Raw genomic sequence first — 20,576 nt, 5'->3', positions numbered from 1 at the left:
TGCATTCTGCCTTGCCCTCCCCATATGGCCCCTTGAGTCTTGCTGGGTACTGTCTCCAGGACTTGTAAGTAATAATAAACTTCTCTATTTCAAGACCTGTATGTTGTGTTGTTGAACCATGTTTTTTTTTATCTGGCACCTTGTGGTCCACTTAATAAGTGTTAATTTAACACATTCATAACAGTGTCCAATCAACTTTTTGAACAAATGTTTGCTTCAGTATTAGTTCATGTTGATCAGTATTTTTGTTATACATTTACAGATCACTTTAATGTTATTTTGTTAATTGTTAAGACAACAGCTATGATAGCAATTGTGGGAAGCACCTGGGAAAACAGGAACAAGAAGTATAATAGCCTTGGGAAATTTTTTGGGTTCCTGAGCTATAGATTTAAGCTTATTTTTGTGATGCACAATTCAACCACTTTATTTGTTAATTATTTTGAAGGATTAAGATATTTCACAAATAATATTCTAATTTGAGGGAATTGACCTCAAAAGTATTTGTTTTCTGAACAGAATATTAGGAAATTGTGTGGATCGGCTTCATTCAACGGATAACAGTTAGTGTTCTGTCTCCTATATGAAGTAGGTGAATTTGTGAGTCCTTTGGAGAGAAAAATTAACATGATCAAACTGTTGAATCTGTGCTATGACCAAGAGAGTTTGCTTTATATTGATAGATAGCATGATTTCATCACATGGATGAAGAAATCATTCAATACAAAAAGCTGCACAATAAGGCAGAAGCATAACAAGTTAAGGAGATGCTAAGTGATTGAAACCAGAGATACTGCAAACAGTTTGCCCACATTGCTTAGCCTCTAGTCAACTCCATGAGAGCTTGTCAACCTCATGAATCTAATTTTGATATGGAATACTGATTTGGATAAATTATCCTGCTGCCCTAATTAATTGTCCTCTTTTCTTTTAAAAGGAAATTTCATATTGAGCTTTATTTTTTGGTGTGGGGTAATTATTGAGTCATTTGGAGAGACTTAATTGTATTCTCTTTTTTGGATTTTTAATTTGCTTTGGATTGTGAAAGTACCAGTTTAAGAGAAGGTTTATTTCTTCAGCAGGCAAGGCGGGCTAAGTACTTTAGTTCCTCTTCACATCCCATAGGGACGTCAGTATGTCCCCAAAGTCAGACCTGTAAAGATGCACACGGCAGGGAATCTACAACTTCTTTTTATTTCTTTTTATTTTTTGGTGGCTATATGTGGGATCTTAGTTCCCTGACCAGGAATTGAACCCACACCCACTGTTTAACCACTGGACCACCAAGAAATCCCTGTAGTTTTTTCCCTAGCAGTAGCTCCTAAGGTATATATACAGGTGGAACAGAACTGAAGAACATTCTCCTGTCAAAAGAACCATGATTCATCTTATGAGGGGGTAAGCAATGTGCCTATGGGTCAAAGGCCCATTGGATGCTTTCGGTATGCCAATCCTCTGGATGTCTGAATGTGCCAGGCTTCCTTCTAATGGGCTCAGTCTCACTCCCCACTCTTGGAGTAGCTGAAGGTTGTTTATCTGAAAGAGACAATAAGGAACTGCTACAAAGTATTTTACTTTTAACTGTATTTAGTCCTGTTGTACTGGTGTTATGTGGCCACATACAAGGGAAAAAGGAAAAAACTCACTGAAATCTAAACATTAGAATAAATTGTAAATGTGAAGGGTCCTCCAGTGGGGGAGCGACCCTTTCAAACCTCACTCTTAGTCCCTGGGCCGCCTATCATTCTCTTCAGGGCCAGCTTCACCTCTTGGTTCCGCAGAGTGTAGATGAGGGGGTTGAGGAAAGGAGTGATGGCTGTGGGGAAGAGGGCAGCTGCCCCGTCCAGGGGGCTGTTGGTTTCAGGCCTCAGGTAGATGAAGGCGCAGGGCACATAGTACACAGTTACCATGGTTACATGGGCCCCACAGGTTGAGAAGGCCCGGCGCCTCCCATCAGCTGTACGGATTCTCAGGATGGCCTGAAGGATCTGTATGTAGGAGAGGAGGATCAGCGAGAAGCAACTGGCAACAACCACCCCAATATCCACAAAGGTCACAAGCTCATTGACTGTTGTATCAGCACAGGCCAGTCTCAGAACTGCAGGGATGTCACAGAAGAAGTAATCTACCTGGTTGGGCCCACAGTAGGGCAGACGGAAGGTTAGGATGGCCTGGAGAGCCCCATGCATGGATCCCGCCACCCAAGCTCCAGCCACAAGCAAGGCACTCAGCTTAGCATTCATGAGAACAGGGTAGCGCAGGGGCCGGCATATTGCCAGATACCTATCGTAGGCCATCAACGTGTAAACGAAGCACTGGGTGGAGCCCAGAAAGTGATAGAAATAGAGTTGGGCGACACAGCCACCAAATGGGATAGGTTTGAGGCCTAAAGTGAAGTTCATCATGAGGCGAGGGACAATGATAGAGGAGATGCCCATGTCAATGACGGAGAGAACACCAAGAAAGATGTACATGGGACGGGCATGGAGTTGTGGGTCTATGCAGACAGTGATTAGGATGAGCAGGTTTCCCAGCTGAGTCAGGATGTAGATCAGGAAGAAGAACCCAAAGAGAAACGTCCTTAGCTGAGGTGGGTAGGGAATTCCTGTCAGAATGAACTCAGTCAACAATGTGCTATTGATTCTTTCCATTCTTTGCAGAGATCTTACCTAGAGAATGGACAAAACAGGAATTATCGTGGAGGTAAGAGGAAGAGAGGAGGAATAAGAGAAAGAAATGATAAAAATGCAGCACAGTGGCAGAGAAGTTTCTCTCATGTGGAGAGATGACAAATAGGGAGAAGTTCTATGGCACTGGTTGGCCTGTTTTGTAATAAAGTTTCTTTGGAACACAGCCATGCTCATTTACTTACGTATTGTCTGTTGCTGCTTTGGTGCTATGATGACAGAGTTGAGTAAATGTGTTTGGACTACAAAGCCTAAAGTATTTACTCTCTGGACCTTTACAGAAAGAGTTTGCTTGTACGTGCTTGCATCTGGAACACTTAATCTTTGGTCAAAGATTAGGGGTTAACTGAAAACAACGCATGTGGGAAAGGATATTTGTTTTGTTAGATAGTCTGCCAGTTCAGAAACTTCCAGAAGAAGTTCATTCTTATCTCTTCCAGGACATAAACTTACACAGACTGGGGTATATGCAAACAGGAAATGAGAAGATTCTTTTTACCCTTTGTAGTAGAGACAGTAGAATAGAATTTTGATTAAATGGCTAGTTGAGTGTGACAGTGCTGGATATTACACAAGTCTACTCTCTAAGTTGTTTACAATTAAAGGAAGAGAATGCTTATGAGGCTGTAAGCATATGAGAAAAGGTATGGTTGGTTCTTGGTCCTATGTATTTCAGTTTCCTTGTATATTATAATTTTGCTTTGGCATGTGGCAAAGGAAGAGAAGAGAGCAGGAAAGAAAGAGGCATGGCTGTAGTGAGACATCAGATTAAAGAAAAAGTGAGGATGACAAGCAAGAAGGAGAGGGGCAGGATGAGAGCACAACGGCTAGATCAGAGAAAATGATCCTCATTGTGGAAGAGTTATTTCAAGTTTTTAGTCCAACCCCTTGATTGGCATTTCCCCACCTGAAGAAAAGGGTTGGATTAATAAGTTTTACTTTGCAGGGCAGGAATAGAGATACAGAATTTGAGGACAGACTTGCGGACACAGCAGGGGAAGGAAAGGGTGGGATGAATTGAGAGAGTAGCGTTGAAACTTATACATTACCATGTGTGAAATAGAGAGCCAGTGGGAAGTTGTCGTATAACACAGGGAGCTCAGCCTAGAGGGGTGGGATGGGGTAGGGTGTGGGAGGGAGTTTCAAGAGGGAGGGGACATATGTATATTTAAGACTGATTCCTGCTGTTTTATGGCAGAAACCAACACAACATTGTAAAGCAATTATCCTCTCAGTTCAGCTCAGTTCAGTCACTCAGTCGTGTCCGACTCTTTGTGATCACATGAACCGCAGCATGCCAGGCCTCCCTGTCCATCATCAACTCCCGGAGTCCACCCAAACTCATGTCCATTGAGTCGGTGATACCCTCTAATTAAAATTAAAAAAAAATTAAAAAAAAACCTCTTCATAGTTGTATGATTCTCTTGTAATCTAAACTCATGGATTGAGGTTAGGTGTCAAAGAAACTGAAGTGAGGGACTTTTCTGGCAGTCCAGTGGTTAAGACTGTACTCCCAATGCAGGGGGCACAGGTTCAATCCCTGGTTGAGGAATTAGGATCTTGCGTGCCTCATGGGGTAACCCCCCCCCCCCAAAAAAAGAAAGAAATTGAAATGAGTTGGTTAATTTTGATCTGGAGCAATAGAAAATGAGTTTGATTAACAGGGAATGTCAGGAGCTCTATGATTAACAGTCCCCTGACCTTCACACCTGTGCTCTAGTTCATGTGAATACAAAGAGCTGAGAAGTGGCAACCCTTGACTAAGACATCATGGATAGATAGTCCTGCTGCTGAAAGAAAACCCTAAAAGTGAATACAGTATTATAATGCATCTGGGTCATCAGTTTGCCTCTTGGTTTTGAGCTGTTTCATTGCTCCTCTGTGTTTTCATTTCCCTTTTGAGGCTACTAAGATGGGGAATGAAACTCAAGATCCAACTCTGACAATGACAAATAATGGGTAGTTATACTCAGAAATCTTTACAATGAATGCTTGACCTTAAACCTGTAGTATCTATGCTCTATCAAAGGTTAACCCTCATTATTTAACCTTCCTTTATAGAACTTAAGAAAAGAAGCAGGAAATCCTTCTACCCCATTTTTTTTCCAAGTGACTGGAATAGCAGTTGTGACTTTTTAAATATTTTAGTTGCAGGAAAGCAGTGATGGTTGAGCTTCAAAAAGTCAACCACAGAACTCTTCTAGATGCCAAGGTTACAGGTATGCCTCCTCTTCCCAACTCCCAACTTCAGAAAGTGCAGAAAGTTTAAGTTACTAGTGACATCCTTGAAAAATTCACGACTGTGCCCAACTGTAGTCTTGGTTTGAATAAGCTTGGGCAGCTGCTCTGGTCTGGTTGTCATGGGATATTATAGTTTCCTGGTATATAACATCAACATTTTGATGTTAAACTCTCCAGATTTAGAAACCTGATTCGGTCAGGTCTTCTGAGAGGAACCAGGCATTGGGAAATCAGTTGATGCTATTCAAATGCGTGAGAAAATGACTTGTAAATCAAAGAATCAGTTTGTTAGTTTATAACAAGAGATCTCACTCCCATGACTGAAATGGTGTACTTACCAATCAGAGTAACTACTTACTAATACCAAGGCCTCTGGAAACCAAGTTAGGAATCAGATGTACAGTATATTTCTAAGTTTGAATCAGACCAAGAAGAATTTGATGGAGCACACTTATCCTGCAAAAGGGCTCACTGAATTACACCTAGTAAATCACATAGTCCCTTTATCTAAGGGAATTCTTTAATCTTTTCTTCAGACAACAGTTTTTTTCTTCTGGGCAGTAGTGGGGATACATCAAGAAAGTTTTACCCTAATTATTCTCTTCCTGAGTCTATATCTTTTTTAGATTGCCTTTATTATTTCCAATGGCTCCCTTCTTTTCAACACATTTTTCTATCTTAGAGTTCCCTAGTCATTTTTTCCTCATTTGTTTTCTATATCATTTTCCTGTTTGCATTAGGGAACATTATCTATTCTCTGAATTATTCTCTAGGAACTGTTATTTCTTTGGGGATTTCCTATAGATAGGGAATTCCAGTCCACACACACTGTGATAATTCTTGTTTTACTGAACTAGAAAGAGTCATATTTCCTAATCTTAGCCTTAGATTTTGGGGCCATTTTAATGGTAGGGATGAGGGGAAGGGATGTAGCCCTGTTTGTAATAAATGTGATTTCATTCCAGTTGCAACTAAGTTTTGCTCTTTGATTCTTTAACACTTTTTCTTTTGCATTTAGTCATAGAGATTAATAGGAAAGCTTCCTTTTGCCTCTGGTATGTCATGACCTCTTCCTTGTACTACTGCCAGTTATAGGTCTCCAAGCATAAACTTGGTGTCCATTGGGTGAACACCCCTCTACTTATTCTGATTCATTAATATCCCAGATGGGGGTCCAAGATGCCTTAAAGTCTTTCAATAATAGAATTGGAGAGAAAGAGAGAGATGAAGAATAAGAGAGAGAAAGGGGTGGGGAGGGGTAGGAGAAAGAGAGAGATTGAGAAAGAAAGTGAAAGGGGAGAGAGAGAGAAAGGGGAGAGAGCCAGAGAGACAGAGATAGAGAAAGAGACAGAGAGAGATGAATACAGCACAAACAGAAGAAACATGGGCTGATGAAACCTCAAAGGATTAGGGTGATATGAACTCAGAATAGTGATGGTATTTTATATCTGTGTGGTGTCCTCATGATCCTTTGAGGAGTTAAATGACAAAGGATCGCTATAGTTGAATAGTACTAAATACTCCAAGCAAATTTTATACTTTTCAGTCTAGTACTCATTCTATATTTTACTTTACATTCCTTCCCACATATAAGCCAAAATATTTTAGTAAATCATGTTATTTAAGATTGCTAAACCATTAAGAGTTTAAAAAATTCATTGGTAACATTAATCCTCAGTGTCCTGAAGCCAGAGATTTGTCTGTGATCTAAATAACAGTTTTAAGAGTTTGATGGTTCCTTCTGTCAAAGATTCTAATCTGGTGTTGCTGCTCTGTGTCTAAAACTAGATGTAGTAGAATTAAGTGCAAGTTCTAAAATTAAACAAGTCAAATTTTGTTAACCTGAAACTGTGAATCCATCTTCTTGTCCATCTTCTTTCATTGTCTGGCATTCTATTACACTGAGCAATTCTTTAAAAAGTAGACCATTCCCTGTGGGGGTTGGCAATATTTTCATTTAATAGACACCTAGACTGTGAAGATATTGAAGCAATGTATTTTTTAGTTGTGGCCTGGTTAAAATACAGAGAGTCATCTGGTACAAACATGTTTGAAAAAATTATAGGAATCATTAGAGACCACAAATTGACTATAAATCTATAATATTGATCATTTAAAAAAATATTAGTGGCTGATTTGCCCAGAGGGTAGACAGCTTTTTAAATTAGGCAAAGGCACAAGCTTGACCCCATTTCAATAAGTGAGTTTTGCTTAATTCTGGTCCCAAATTACATATTTAACTCTAGTCACCATGTCTCAAATGGTCACAAAGAAATGACCATTCAAAAATCCATCATTTTTTGAAAATCAACTCAAAGCAATTTTTTAGTCTATAAAAAGCATTCCAAATACTTGGAAAACATATAATCTATTGTCATTTTCTGGGTTTTACAATAAGACATGTAAAACTGAAAATAATATAAAGAGGAATAACATTGGAATAAATATATACATATTTACAATGAGGTGAGAAAAATTTGAGTTACTGTCTGAGAAATGAAACTAAATATAACACCTGTATAAGCAATGAATTTAAAATGTCTGTTTAAAATAGTCACTATCACAGAAATCAGATTATAGTTTTATTCAACATCCATCTTTCAATCTTCAAGTTTTAGGTAAAGTATCTAAAGGATACTTTTAGGGACCTGACAAGGACTAAACAGCAAGGAGCAAAGATGGAACCACCAGCGAACTCCAAGAAGCTCTTACCTTCTCTGGTTGGCATTGAGTCTAGGCAGTTCTGAAGAAGGGTAGCTTTGGAGAAAGACATAGCTAATAAAATGCTTGGGGAGACTTATCCTGATATAAAAAGGCTTATATGGTAACTGTATACACACAAGTTAGACTTGTGTATGTGAGTGTGTGTGTGTGTGTGTGTGTGTGTGTGTGTGCATGCTTAGTCACTAAGTCATGTTTGACTCTTTGGACACCATGGGTTGGAGCCTTCCAGGCTCTTCTGTCCACGGGATTTTCCAGGCAAGAATACGGGAATAGGTTACCATTTCCCTTCTCCAGGGAATCTTCCTGACAGGGATCAAATCTGTGTCTTCTGCATTGGCAGGCAGATTCTTTACCGTTGAGCCACCTGAGAAGCCCACAGTTAGACTTAACAGGCAGTAAAGAAAATTTCTAAAAGAGAGATGAAAGAGAAAAATACTGACAAATGAAGCAAGGAAAGACAATGAGAAGTAAAGTGACATAGATGGAGAAGCCCCTTACACAGTGTTTGACCAAGCATTTATCTATATCTGAAACTTACTTTGCAATCATTTATATTTGGAAATAGCTTCCTCTTTTTTTTAGCACCTCAGTGATCAAGTCTTGTAGGTGACATTTAACTCTGGGAAATTGGATAGGACTAGGGCAGGTGCTATTTGTCAGAGAGAGAATCACCTTTACCTGGAGGTGTCAGCATCTACAGAAAACCCTTTTTCAACCTGGAAGAAGAGATATAAATCTGTTCCGAGAGAGATTTCAATTGCTTTGGATCCAAGGTTCAGCAGGAGTTACTGTGAAGAGCTTATGGCAGAAGACCCAATTAGTTAGTTCTGGCTGGATCAAAATGAAGGACCAAACTATTGAACTTGATTTATTATTTGCCTGGTAATATGTAGACATCCTCTTCCCATCTCCATATAAACTTGGGGAAGAGTTGTTGCTCCCGCTGAAGGTAATTGCTGAAATTGGTCTCTTGTGTTCTGTTTCTTCTTTTATTTTCCCCAGGGTTAATTACTGTGTGTGAGACCTTTGGCTTAGGGAATATTGTAATAGCACCCCTGTGATAAGACAAAACCAATATCTATGGTTTGTTTCCTGGGAAACTCCCTTAGTTTCTAGCTTTTTACTGTTTTTGTTTTTAAACTGTTTGTTTTAAACTTTTCCCAGCCTTGTAACATCAGGTGGAACAAAGGCAATGGGGCTTAACAGGGCTTGTTGATAACTTCACATCTGTGATTTATTTTCTTTTCCAAAAACAAATTTGAAAAAAAGGAAGGAAAAACTAATGTAGTTGTTACAGGTTGAAAATGTTTTCATAGTGGTACACTCACATTTTATGAACTCCTACTTCACAAATACTAAGGTGCTCAGATAGAACCACATAGAAGAAGCACAGAATCTCAGAGTTAGAGGAACATGAGAAGTTATCCAATCCAGCTATTATCTCTAATACTTTGTCATGCTCTCTGGGCAGTGATTTTTTAGAAAATTTATGTATAATTGACGTGTAATGTTATGTTAGTTTCAAAGTGATTCAGTGTTTATATAAATTAGGAGGAAATCACCATGTTAAGTCTATTTTCTATCTGTCATCTTTTAAAGTTATTACAATATTTATTGGTTATATTCCCTATTCTGTGCTTTTCATCCCCAAGACTTATTTATTTTATTAACTGGCTGTTCTATCCACTATTGTGGGTGGGGTCTTGAAGTTTTTGCATATCATTGCAGAACAGTGTATCTCTCCCTTCAGCTTTGTGAGGTTTGCTTCATATATTTTGATGATCTGTCATCAGGCATGTAAATGTTTATAATTGTTATATGTTCATGCTGTACTGAAACTTTTATTACTGTGTGATGTCTTCCTTGTCTCTGGCATCTTTTTGCCACCCTTTCACCTTCAACTTGTTTGTGCCTTTGTCTCTCAAGTGAGTCTCTTGCCCATAGCATATAGTTTGATAATGTGTTTAATCTCTTCTGTCAATTTCTGACTTTGACTTGACAGTTTAATCCATTTACATAGAACAGCCAGAGAGAAGACAAGGAAATCGAGGACTCAGCACACCAAACCAACTAAATCTAACAGAAATACACAGAATATTCTCTAAAGAGGATATACAAATGGCCAAAAAACACATGAAAATATACTAAACATCACTAATAATTAGAGAAATGCAAACCCAGACTACAATGAGATACCACTTCACATTCATGAGGATGGCTACTATCAGAAAAACAGAATACAACAGGTGCTGGTATGGATGTGGAGAAATAGGAACTCTTGTGTACTGTTAGGTGGAAAGGAAAAAATAGTACAAACCTTGTGGAAAAAAGCATGGTGGTTCCTCAAGAAATTAAAAATACAATAACCATATGATCCATCAATTTCACTCCTGGCATATACCCCAAAGAATTGAAAGCAGAGTTTTAAAGAGATATTTGAGGACCCATATTCAGAGTAGCATTATACATAATAGCTGAAGTGTGGAAACAATCTCAGAATCCATCAGTGGAAATACAAATATGGCCTATACATACAACAGAATATTATTTTGCCTTAAAAATGAAGAAAATTCCACAAGATGCCACAGCATGGATGAACCTGGAAGACATTATACTAAATGAAATAAGCCAATCACAAAAAGACGAACACTGTATGAGGTATTTAGGAGAGTCAAAATCATAGAGACAGAATGCATAAAGATGATTACCAGGGGCTTGTGGAAGGGGGAGAATAGGAGTTTGTTCGATGGGTGTTAAGTTTCAGTTTTATAGGGTGAAAGGAGTTATGGACTGGGCGGTCGTTATGGTTGCATAATGATGTGAATGTATTTCATACCACTGAACCGTACATGTAAAAATTATTAAGATGCTAATGTTTATACATTATGTACTTCACTGAAGTAAAACAAAAAAAAAACTCCCCTCAAATTGGCTTAGCATGACCTCACACATGTAAATAGGAGAAAAAACTGTCATCAAATGAAAAAACATAATTATCTGGTCCTTCATTTTCTGTAAGGAGTTATTGACACCTGCTCATATACTGCCCTGTATTTCTTGTTCCTCCAGATAAGAGCAAGACTGATCATAAGGGGTAAATCAAGGTCATTTATATCACCCTGACCTGGTCAGAAGGACATTGCTTGATTAACTGACTGGCCCACTGAATGATGGAACAGGTGGATTCCAGATCTATGGCTATTGGGCATTATAGTAATTGGCCAAAAAGTTTTCTGGGTGCTTCGGATAATTTAAATTAAGTTCAAAAGACTTTCCTGGTGCTGTTTTAATTTTCGATTAAAAATTATTGATTGAGTAAAGTATTAATTAGGGTGAGATGAAACTGCTAACAAAGTAACTCAGTAGAAATCAGTGGATTAAAGAAGTTGGAGGTCTATTTTCCTTTCACTTAAAATTCTTATGTGAATGCTCCAGGTTGGCAGGTGATTCATTTCCACTTGGTTACAAGGCACTGCTGATGAAGCTGGGTCCCTGTTGTATGCCAGTTCCAGCTCAGAGTAGGAAAAATCATGGAAAAGTTCCTGCACCAGGTTTGAGGGCCAGACCTGGGAGGATTACACATACACATGAACTCTTCTCTTACTCAGTTTGGGAGAACTCTGAAATATGACCATACCTGGAAGCCCTGTTTCATCTACAGTTATCTGCCTAAGGAAGAAGAAGAGAATGGACCCTGGTGGGCAGGTAGCTATCTCTACCACAGTGCCAATTAGTAGATATTAGGGAAAAGGGGGCTGTGGCACAAACACAAATGAAATACCCTTTCTCTTCTCCAGAGACTCCGATTTAAATATAACACACGTCAGCCTGTGATTATTGTTTCAGGCTTCCCTGCTGGCTCAAAGAATCTGCCTGCAGTGCAGGAGACCCAGATTCGATCCCTGGGTTGGGAAGATTCTTTGGAGAAGGGAATGTCTACCCACTCCAGTATTCTTGCTTGGAAAATGCCATGGACAGAGGAGCCTGATAAGTGCTATTATAAAATACAAAGGACTATGGGAATACGAGTCCTTGTATATAGGAGGATATGAGTTTTCACTGGGAAAATCAGAGAAAGCTTCCTGTAGAACTAAAGTTCCTCCCTATCCTCCTGTGCCTTGTAGGAAGCGTAAGACATGAGTTTATCAATGTGGCGAGGGAAGAAGGGTATTTCTCACACAGGAATAAGTAAAAGCTCAGAATCAGGAAAGTACAGTCATCTCCAGTACCCGCAGGGGATTGGTTCCAAGAGTCCCTCCTATACCAAAACCCCTGATGCTCAAGTCCCTACGTAAGATGGTGTAGTACTCTGAGTATGATGGCATCCATAGCCATAGGTTTCACATTTTCAGATTAACCAACTTTGGATGTGGAGGGCTAACTGTGTAGGGAATGTTTAAGGAGTAGCAGGGAAATTAATGGGACTAGGAGAGAAGGGGGAGGTAGAGACATCTTGGGAGATGAGGTATATTGGGATCAGATTGCAGGGGACTTTAAATTCCAAGCTGAGGTCTGGTTTATCTGTATATGTTAGAGAGCTAGTGAATATTTACAAGGAGAGAAATGACATATTTAGTTCTACGTTTCAGAAAGTAGAACTTCTTCTAGTGGTATGGATGAAGATGAGGATGACAAGGAGAGAGACCTCTTAGGATCTAGAGAGATATTCCTGAAGCAGAGCAAACAGAATTAGGTGAATTACTGATTGATAAAGAGGGGCTGGAAGGACATAGTCTGTACAGAGATTGTACCAAGTGCTTCGATGGATGGATTTTCTTTGAGATGAGAAAAACAATCCTCAATGCCTAGAGGCTTGGGAAACTAGGAGTGAAGAAAGGGGATAAAGAGTAGATGGACAGCATTATGCTGGGTTTTCTCAAATTTGGCTTGTGTAATCCCCCTTCCTACACAGGGTATTTATTCCTCATATTCAACCTTTGTAGACTGTGCTTTTCCCCAGAAAAGTGTTAAAAAGTGATGGATAATTTAGTGAGATTAAATACAGCACTCGAAGGATTTCCCAGGTACCTCAGTGGTAAAGAATCCACCTGCCAATGCAGGAGATGCGGGTTCCATGCCTGAGCTGAGAAGATACCCTGAAGGAGGAAATGGCAACTCACTCCAGTATTCTTGCCTGGAGAATCCCATGGACAGAGGAGCCTGATAGGCTATGGTACATTTAGTCACAAAGAGTTGGACACAACTGAGCATGTACTCACCATAGCACTAGAAGCTTCTTCCTAGTACAATTATACTCAATTCAGCTTAAACCAAAACTACTTTTGAACATCTGCCATATGCAGCAACTTCTGAAAAGAAAGGTGTTGATGGTGATGTAGGTGGTCCCTGAGCCTCTAGTTACTTATTTTCACTCCCGGCCCCCCTACCTGCAGCTATTCTCTTCAGAGCAGACTTCACTTCCTGGTTCCTCAGCGTGTAGATGAGGGGGTTCAGTAATGGAGTGACAACAGTGTAAAACACAGCCACTGCCCCATCCAGGGGACTCTTGGAGCCAGCCCGAAGGTAGATGAAAATACAGGGGACATAGTAGACTGTGACCACGGTTAGGTGGGAGCCGCAGGTGGAGAAGGCTCGGCGCCGCCCATCAGCCGTGCGTATCTGCAGGATGGCGTGGACTATGTTGGCATAGGAGAGCAGAATTAACGTGAAACAGCTGGCGGCCACTACCCCGATGTCCACAAAAGTCACAAGCTCATTGACAGTTGTGTCTGCACAGGCCAGTCTCAATACTGCAGGGATGTCGCAGAAAAAATAATCCACCTGATTGGGCCCACAGTAGGGCAGGCGGAACGTCAGGGTGGCCTGGATGGACCCATGAATGGAGCCAGCCACACAAGCTCCAGCCACAAGGATGGTGCATAGCCTCCCGTTCATGAGCGCGGGGTAGCGCAGGGGCTGGCATATTGCCAGGTACCTGTCATAGGCCATCAAGGTGTAGAGGAAACACTGTGTGCTGCCCAGGAAATGAAAGAAATACAGCTGAGCCGCACAGCCACCAAACGGGATCCTCTTGCTGGCGGGAGTAAAGTTGAGAATAATTCGAGGAACGATGACGGAGGAGAGCCACATGTCCAGGAATGAGAGCACGCCCAGGAGAATGTACATGGGGCGAGTGTGGAGCTTTGGGTCAGCCCACACAGTGAGCAAAATGAGGAGGTTGCCCAGCTGAGTCAGGATGTAAATGATGAAGAAGACCAAGAAGAGGAGAGTCCTCAGCCTCGGGGGGTGAGATAAGCCCAAGAGAATGAAATCTGTCACCACGGTGTCCAGGGATGTGTTTCTGGTCTTTCCCATGTTCTTCTGTAGTTGCTAAGATGAATGATGGAGTCAGGCAAGGGAAATACAGCACAGAGATGTGATGGGAGAAAGCTTTTGTCTGATGACCAGAGTCTAGGAGGTAAGCAGAGCATGCCTACATTTTATATAAAAAGTATTTTTGGCTTGGCATTCAAGGGAGATGCTGCTTGGAATGGAATGTAACAGGGTGGCATGAGAAAGCAAAGTCAGGGAGAAATGAGACCTTCTTACTAGGTCAGGTAGGAAGTCATAGGATGAACTGCTGTCTTGGATCCCCTTTGCCCGGAGGCTCACTCACTTTGAGCCCCTTGCTAGCAATGTCTCTTTCACTTTGAAAGAAATCAGGTTATCTTAAAGGATTGGCCTCTTTTTGGCATGTCTACAGTGAACTGGGGTTTTGTATGGGACATTTTGGGTTGGGACTCTTCCTGTCAAGAGATGATACAAATCACTAGGGCTGCGGGATGTGGAAGGATCCATCACTGGGTCTCTTAACCTTGCTAATCTTTTGGACAAGACTCAGATCATAGCCCTTTCAGGCTGTGAGGTAGCATGAGCAGAGAGGTAGTGCAAAGGCAGGGAACAGTGTTTGGATTCGGTGGGGAGGCAGAATCCACGTTTTACTGCTCTGATTATCCTGTCAGTGTCTTTGTCCTGCACGTTAAAAAAATCTTGCTTAAGCAAAGGTGCTTTAAGGAGAAATATTGTACGGCATCTCTTATATGTGGAATCTAAAAAGAAATGATAGAAATGAACTTACAAAACAGAAAGAGATAGACTTAGAGAATGAACTTACGGTTGCTGGTGGAATGATGGAGGAAGGGATAGTTAGGGAGGTTGGGATGGACATGTACACACTCCTTTATTTCAAATGAATAACCAACATGGAGCTACTGTATAGTATATGGAACTCTGCTCAATATTATGTAGCAGTCTAAATGGGAGGGGAGTTTGGGGAAAAACTGATACATGTATATGTATGGCTGAATCCCTTTACTGTTCATCTGAAACTATCACGACATTGTTAATTGGCTGTACCACAATACAAAAGAAAAAGTTTTCTTTTTTTTAAAGGAAAGGTACTTGAAATGGAAGGCCTTCCAAACTTCAATTAAGTTCACCCAGTGTACTCATCCCTGGAGAAGAAGGGTTAGGGAACTCATTCTGTGTTTGCTCTGTAATACTGAGTCTGTTGCATCATTTATGCTGTTTTCCTTTCTCCCCTAAATAGAGAAAATAAAAGATAAATGCTAAAAAATTTTTTTCCGTTCAAAGAAGAAAGTTCCCAAATCTGGAGAGAGACTCATTTAGTTCGGACTTGATACACTTATCATATGAACTCTGTGAGCAGAGGATGAAGTAAGGAAAAAAAAAAAAAGGAAAAGAGACAACCTAAATATGATTTTCGACAAAGTTCCTGAAACTTTTGTGATTTCTAAACTATGTCTTTGCTCCTATTGTGAACTGACCTGACTTTAGAAATGCTTTCCAGTTTGCACTCACATGAACACAGCAGCAATATCTTGGTGGAGGCTGGCCTTTCTTAGGCAGAATGGCCCTGCAGGTGAGGACAGCATCCTCCAGAGCACCCTCTGGGCTTGTGGTGATGGCTCACTGGATCTCTGCTTTGGAATGAAATTGACACATTGACTCCTTTAATTATCTGTGAGACCTCCTTCCCTTGGAGGCTCCTTATAGATTGTGACTTCTCTACTTAAATGTCTAGGATCTTATGTTGGTTAAATTATTAGCTGGATCTCCTTTGACTGAGGTATTTTTTTTTTTTTTTTTTTAACAAAACACTGTCAAGAGATTTGTAGAAATTATTGACCTCTTGGGAATTCTACCCAGAACATTTCCCTGAAGAGAACTGCAGTCCCCTGAACCTCATTATTTTTTTTGCTTTGACAGCAAGCAGAAATCATTTTTACATTATCTAGAAAGTGAACTATGGAGAACAACACTATCTGTTGGATGAAAGACATAATCTCTAATTTCTGTGATCCTTTTTTTTTTAAAAGTGTTGTTGGACCACACATTTACCCACTTTCCAAAAATGTATTGAAAATGCACTTAATTTTCAATGGTTGAACTAATCTTTGTTACATGGCTTCCAAGACATTTATTATCCATTGACTGTTGGACAAGTCTGCTGGTATACAAGAGTGTGGATTCAGCTGTAAGTGAGTAATTAATACATACTCATGAAAGCCAAGGAAAGCCTCACTTTCCCATGGACCCAGAGTAGCTTTAACATTCTTGATTCCACAGAACTTCCATGAGGGGAAATGATGCTGACTTTGCATGACAAAAATGAGCAATAAAGATTCAAAATCCCAGTTAGACAGCAGGTTCCAAAACAGGACTGTGTTCACAACAGAGCTCAATAAATAATTTTTTTTCCCAAAATGTATTGATTTCAACTATAGTGAATTCTCCAATATGTATCAACATTGATTTAAACAAGTTAAAAAATAATTGCTTTATTTAAGTTATACAAATGTTGTAGAGCTCACCCTTTCAATCTGTACAATTCTGTTGTTCTTGTTATATTTACAAAGTTGTGAATTGATCACTGCAGTCTAACTCTTGAATAATTTCATATGTCCCCAAATCCTCCTCTACCCCACTCCTGGTGAACACTAATCTACTTTCTGTTTCTATGGATTTGCCTATTCTGAACATTTCATATAACTGAAATCATGTAATATGTGGCCTTCTGTGTTTGGTCGCCCTGACTTAACATAGCATTTTCAAGTTTCATCCATGTAGTTGCATGTATCAGAACTCCATTCCTTTTCGGGGCTGATTGCGATTCCATTTTAAAGGTATACCATATTTTGTTTATCTTTTTATCAGTTAATGGACATTTTATTTGGTTACACATTTAGGCTGTTTTAGTGCTGCTATGAGCATGCATGTACAAGTTTTTCTTTTGTGTTTGTAAGCATATGGTTTCATTTCTTTTGGAATATACCTAGGAGTAGAATATGAAAATTCTATGTTTAACATTTTGAACAATTGCCAAGTTGTTTTTTAAATGTCTTCACCATTTAATATTACCACCAGCAATGTATGAAGGTTCCAAATTTCTCCATGTCTAGACAACACTTGTCCTTGTATGTCTTTTTTATTGTAGCTGCATTTGATAGTAAATTGTATTCATCAGAGACAGGTGTGTATTAAAACATATATATCAGAGATCATAGGAAATTCCTTTCTGGAATGTCTTAATATATAGTTCAAGATATGTTTGAGGCTTTCCTTTTTTACTCTTTTTTCTTCTGTTCTTTTCTTCCTTCCTCTTTTTTTCCATCTCTTTCTTCTCCTTGTATCTCTCCTCCAAGTCTCATCTGCTTTTAGTTTCTTTTAAATTTAATAAAAAAAACTTGCTCATTTTAACGTTGAGTAGCACAGAGATGTACAAGAAATAAAATCCCCTTACTCCACTTTCCCATTGCCATCCCTAATGTAAACAATAGTGAAGTTCATCCTATATATGCCTACATTTTAAAGAAGTTATACATATATACATGTGACTAGTTAGGTATTAAGAGAGACTTCCTAAAGGTGGACAGAATTTGATGTCTTAGCACATGGGGAGAGTAAGGGACAGGAAGGAAGTACAGATGATCAAGTATTTCTGGGTTGAAGTGCTTGGGAATGTTAATGCCGTGAATAAGCAAAGAAATACAGAATTTAGAGAAGTCTAGGTTTAGGGGTAAAGAGGATGAAAAAGGGGCTATGGTAGCATTATGTCTTATTTTTTCCCTTTCACATTTTCTGACATAATTTACCTCAAAGAAGTTGACATCCTATTTAACCTCTGAAAGACATTTTCTTATCTCACAAGGTAATCAAAAGGTGCTAGAAGGAGTGTATCCATTTATTTCCAAACAAATAATGTAAAAGCAATTTGGCCAAGTTTAAGGAAATGAAAAGATTATGAATCCAAAGAATTCAGAAGTTTCCTCTAAAGAGAATTAAATTCAGTACAGTTTAGATCATGAATAGCTTTTGAACATCTGCCATATGCAGCAACTTCTGAAAAGAAAGGTGTTGATGGTGATGTAGGTGGTCCCTGAGCCTCTAGTTACTTATTTTCACTCCCGGCCCCCCTACCTGCAGCTATTCTCTTCAGAGCAGACTTCACTTCCTGGTTCCTCAGCGTGTAGATGAGGGGGTTCAGTAATGGAGTGACAACAGTGTAAAACACAGCCACTGCCCCATCCAGGGGACTCTTGGAGCCAGCCCGAAGGTAGATGAAAATACAGGGGACATAGTAGACTGTGACCACGGTTAGGTGGGAGCCGCAGGTGGAGAAGGCTCGGCGCCGCCCATCAGCGGTGCGTATCTGCAGGATGGCGTGGACTATGTTGGCATAGGAGAGCAGAATTAACGTGAAACAACTGGCGGCCACTACCCCGATGTCCACAAAAGTCACAAGCTCATTGACAGCTGTGTCTGCACAGGCCAGTCTCAATACTGCAGGGATGTCACAGATGAAGTAATCCACCTGGTTGGGCCCACAGTAGGGCAGGCGGAATGTCAGGGTGGCCTGGATGGACCCATGAATGGAGCCAGCCACCCAAGCTCCAGCCACAAGGATGGTGCATAGCCTCCCGTTCATGAGCGCGGGGTAGCGCAGGGGCTGGCATATTGCCAGGTACCTGTCATAGGCCATCAAGGTGTAGAGGAAACACTGTGTGCTGCCCAGGAAATGAAAGAAATACAGCTGAGCCGCACAGCCACCAAACGGGATCCTCTTGCTGGCGGGAGTAAAGTTGAGAATAATTCGAGGAACGATGACGGAGGAGAGCCACATGTCCAGGAATGAGAGCACGCCCAGGAGAATGTACATGGGGCGAGTGTGGAGCTTTGGGTCAGCCCACACAGTGAGCAAAATGAGGAGGTTGCCCAGCTGAGTCAGGATGTAAATGATGAAGAAGACCAAGAAGAGGAGAGTCCTCAGCCTCGGGGGGTGAGATAAGCCCAGGAGAATGAAATCTGTCACCACAGTGTCCAGGGATGTGTTTCTGATCTTTCCCATGTTCTTCTGTAGTCTGCTAGATGAATGATGGAGTCAGGCAAGGGAAATACAGCACAGAGTTGTGATGGGAGAAAGCTTTTGTCTGATGACCAGAGTCTAGGAGGTAAGCAGAGCATGCCTACATTTTATATAAAAAGTATTTTTGGCTTGGCATTCAAGGGAGATGCTGCTTGGAATGGAATGTAACAGGGTGGCACGAGAAAGCAAAGTCAGGGAGAAATGAGACCTTCTTACTAGGTCAGGTAGGAAGTCATAGGATGAACTGTTGTCTTGGGTCCCCTTTGCCCGGAGGCTCACTCACTTTGAGCCCCTTGCTAGCAATGTCTCTTTCACTTTGAAAGAAATCAGGTTATCTTAAAGGATTGGCCTCTTTTTGGCATGTCTACAGTGAACTGGGGTTTTGTATGGGACATTTTGGGTTGGGACTCTTCCTGTCAAGAGATGATACAAATCACTAGGGCTGCGGGATGTGGAAGGATCCATCACTGGGTCTCTTAACCTTGCTAATCTTTTGGACAAGACTCAGATCATAGCCCTTTCAGGCTGTGAGGTAGCATGAGCAGAGAGGTAGTGCAAAGGCAGGGAACAGTGTTTGGATTCGGTGGGGAGGCAGAATCCACGTTTTACTGCTCTGATTATCCTGTCAGTGTCTTTGTCCTGCACGTTAAAAAAATCTTGCTTAAGCAAAGGTGCTTTAAGGAGAAATATTGTACGGCATCTCTTATATGTGGAATCTAAAAAGAAATGATAGAAATGAACTTACAAAACAGAAAGAGATAGACTTAGAGAATGAACTTACGGTTGCTGGTGGGAATGATGGAGGAAGGGATAGTTAGGGAATTTGGGATGGACATGTACACACTCCTTTATTTCAAATGAATAACCAACATGGAGCTACTGTATAGTATATGGAACTCTGCTCAATATTATGTAGCAGTCTAAATGGGAGGGGAGTTTGGGGAAAAACTGATACATGTATATGTATGGCTGAATCCCTTTACTGTTCATCTGAAACTATCACGACATTGTTAATTGGCTGTACCACAATACAAAAGAAAAAGTTTTCTTTTTTTTAAAGGACAGGTACTTGAAATGGAAGGCCTTCCAAACTTCAATTAAGTTCACCCAGTGTACTCATCCCTGGGAGAAGAAGGGTTAGGGAACTCATTCTGTGTTTGCTCTGTAATACTGAGTCTGTTGCATCATTTATGCTGTTTTCCTTTCTCTCCTAAATAGAGAAAATAAAAGATAAATGCTAAAAAATTTTTTTCAGTTCAAAGAAGAAAGTTCCCAAATCTGGAGAGAAACTCATTTAGTTCGGACTTGATACACTTATCATATGAACTCTGTGAGCAGAGGATGAAGTAAGAAAAAAAAAAAAAAAGGAAAAGAGACAACCTAAACATGATTTTCGACAAAGTTCCTGAAACTTTTGTGATTTCTAAACTATGTCTTTGCTCCTATTGTGAACTGACCTGACTTTAGAAATGCTTTCCAGTTTGCACTCACATGAACACAGCAGCAATATCTTGGTGGAGGCTGGCCTTTCTTAGGCA

At 40.3% G+C, this 20,576-nt stretch overlaps 3 protein-coding genes across 3 annotated transcripts; all 3 read right to left on the bottom strand.

The window, feature by feature from the left end:
* Positions 1-1,709: 1,709 nt before the first annotated feature.
* Positions 1,710-2,651, bottom strand: OR10G3 (olfactory receptor family 10 subfamily G member 3). Its single transcript, XM_020893315.2, has one exon. It carries the CDS (start codon positions 2,649-2,651, stop codon positions 1,710-1,712), a length of 942 nt encoding a protein of 313 aa, XP_020748974.2.
* A 10,359-nt stretch (positions 2,652-13,010) lies between these two features.
* Positions 13,011-13,967, bottom strand: LOC139035477 (olfactory receptor 10G2-like). The gene has a single exon (XM_070468501.1). The coding sequence runs from the start codon at positions 13,965-13,967 to the stop codon at positions 13,011-13,013; it is 957 nt and encodes a 318-aa protein (XP_070324602.1).
* Positions 13,968-17,900: 3,933 nt separating this feature from the next.
* On the bottom strand, positions 17,901-19,020 carry LOC139035476 (olfactory receptor 10G2-like). The gene has a single exon (XM_070468500.1). The coding sequence runs from the start codon at positions 19,018-19,020 to the stop codon at positions 18,064-18,066; it is 957 nt and encodes a 318-aa protein (XP_070324601.1). The 3' UTR covers positions 17,901-18,063.
* Positions 19,021-20,576: the final 1,556 nt, after the last annotated feature.

The sequence above is a fragment of the Odocoileus virginianus genome, chromosome 6, assembly GCF_023699985.2.
Source record: "Odocoileus virginianus isolate 20LAN1187 ecotype Illinois chromosome 6, Ovbor_1.2, whole genome shotgun sequence".
In the NCBI taxonomy this organism is placed as follows: Eukaryota; Metazoa; Chordata; class Mammalia; order Artiodactyla; family Cervidae; genus Odocoileus; species Odocoileus virginianus.
This window is presented reverse-complemented; position numbering and strand designations above follow the sequence as displayed.

What these genes read in the sequence shown, in the direction of transcription:
- OR10G3 (XM_020893315.2), bottom strand. Translation starts at nt 2,651, where the DNA reads ATGGAAAGAATCAATAGCACATTGTTGACTGAGTTCATTCTGACAGGA.
- LOC139035477 (XM_070468501.1), bottom strand. Translation starts at nt 13,967, where the DNA reads ATGGGAAAGACCAGAAACACATCCCTGGACACCGTGGTGACAGATTTC.
- LOC139035476 (XM_070468500.1), bottom strand. Translation starts at nt 19,020, where the DNA reads ATGGGAAAGATCAGAAACACATCCCTGGACACTGTGGTGACAGATTTC.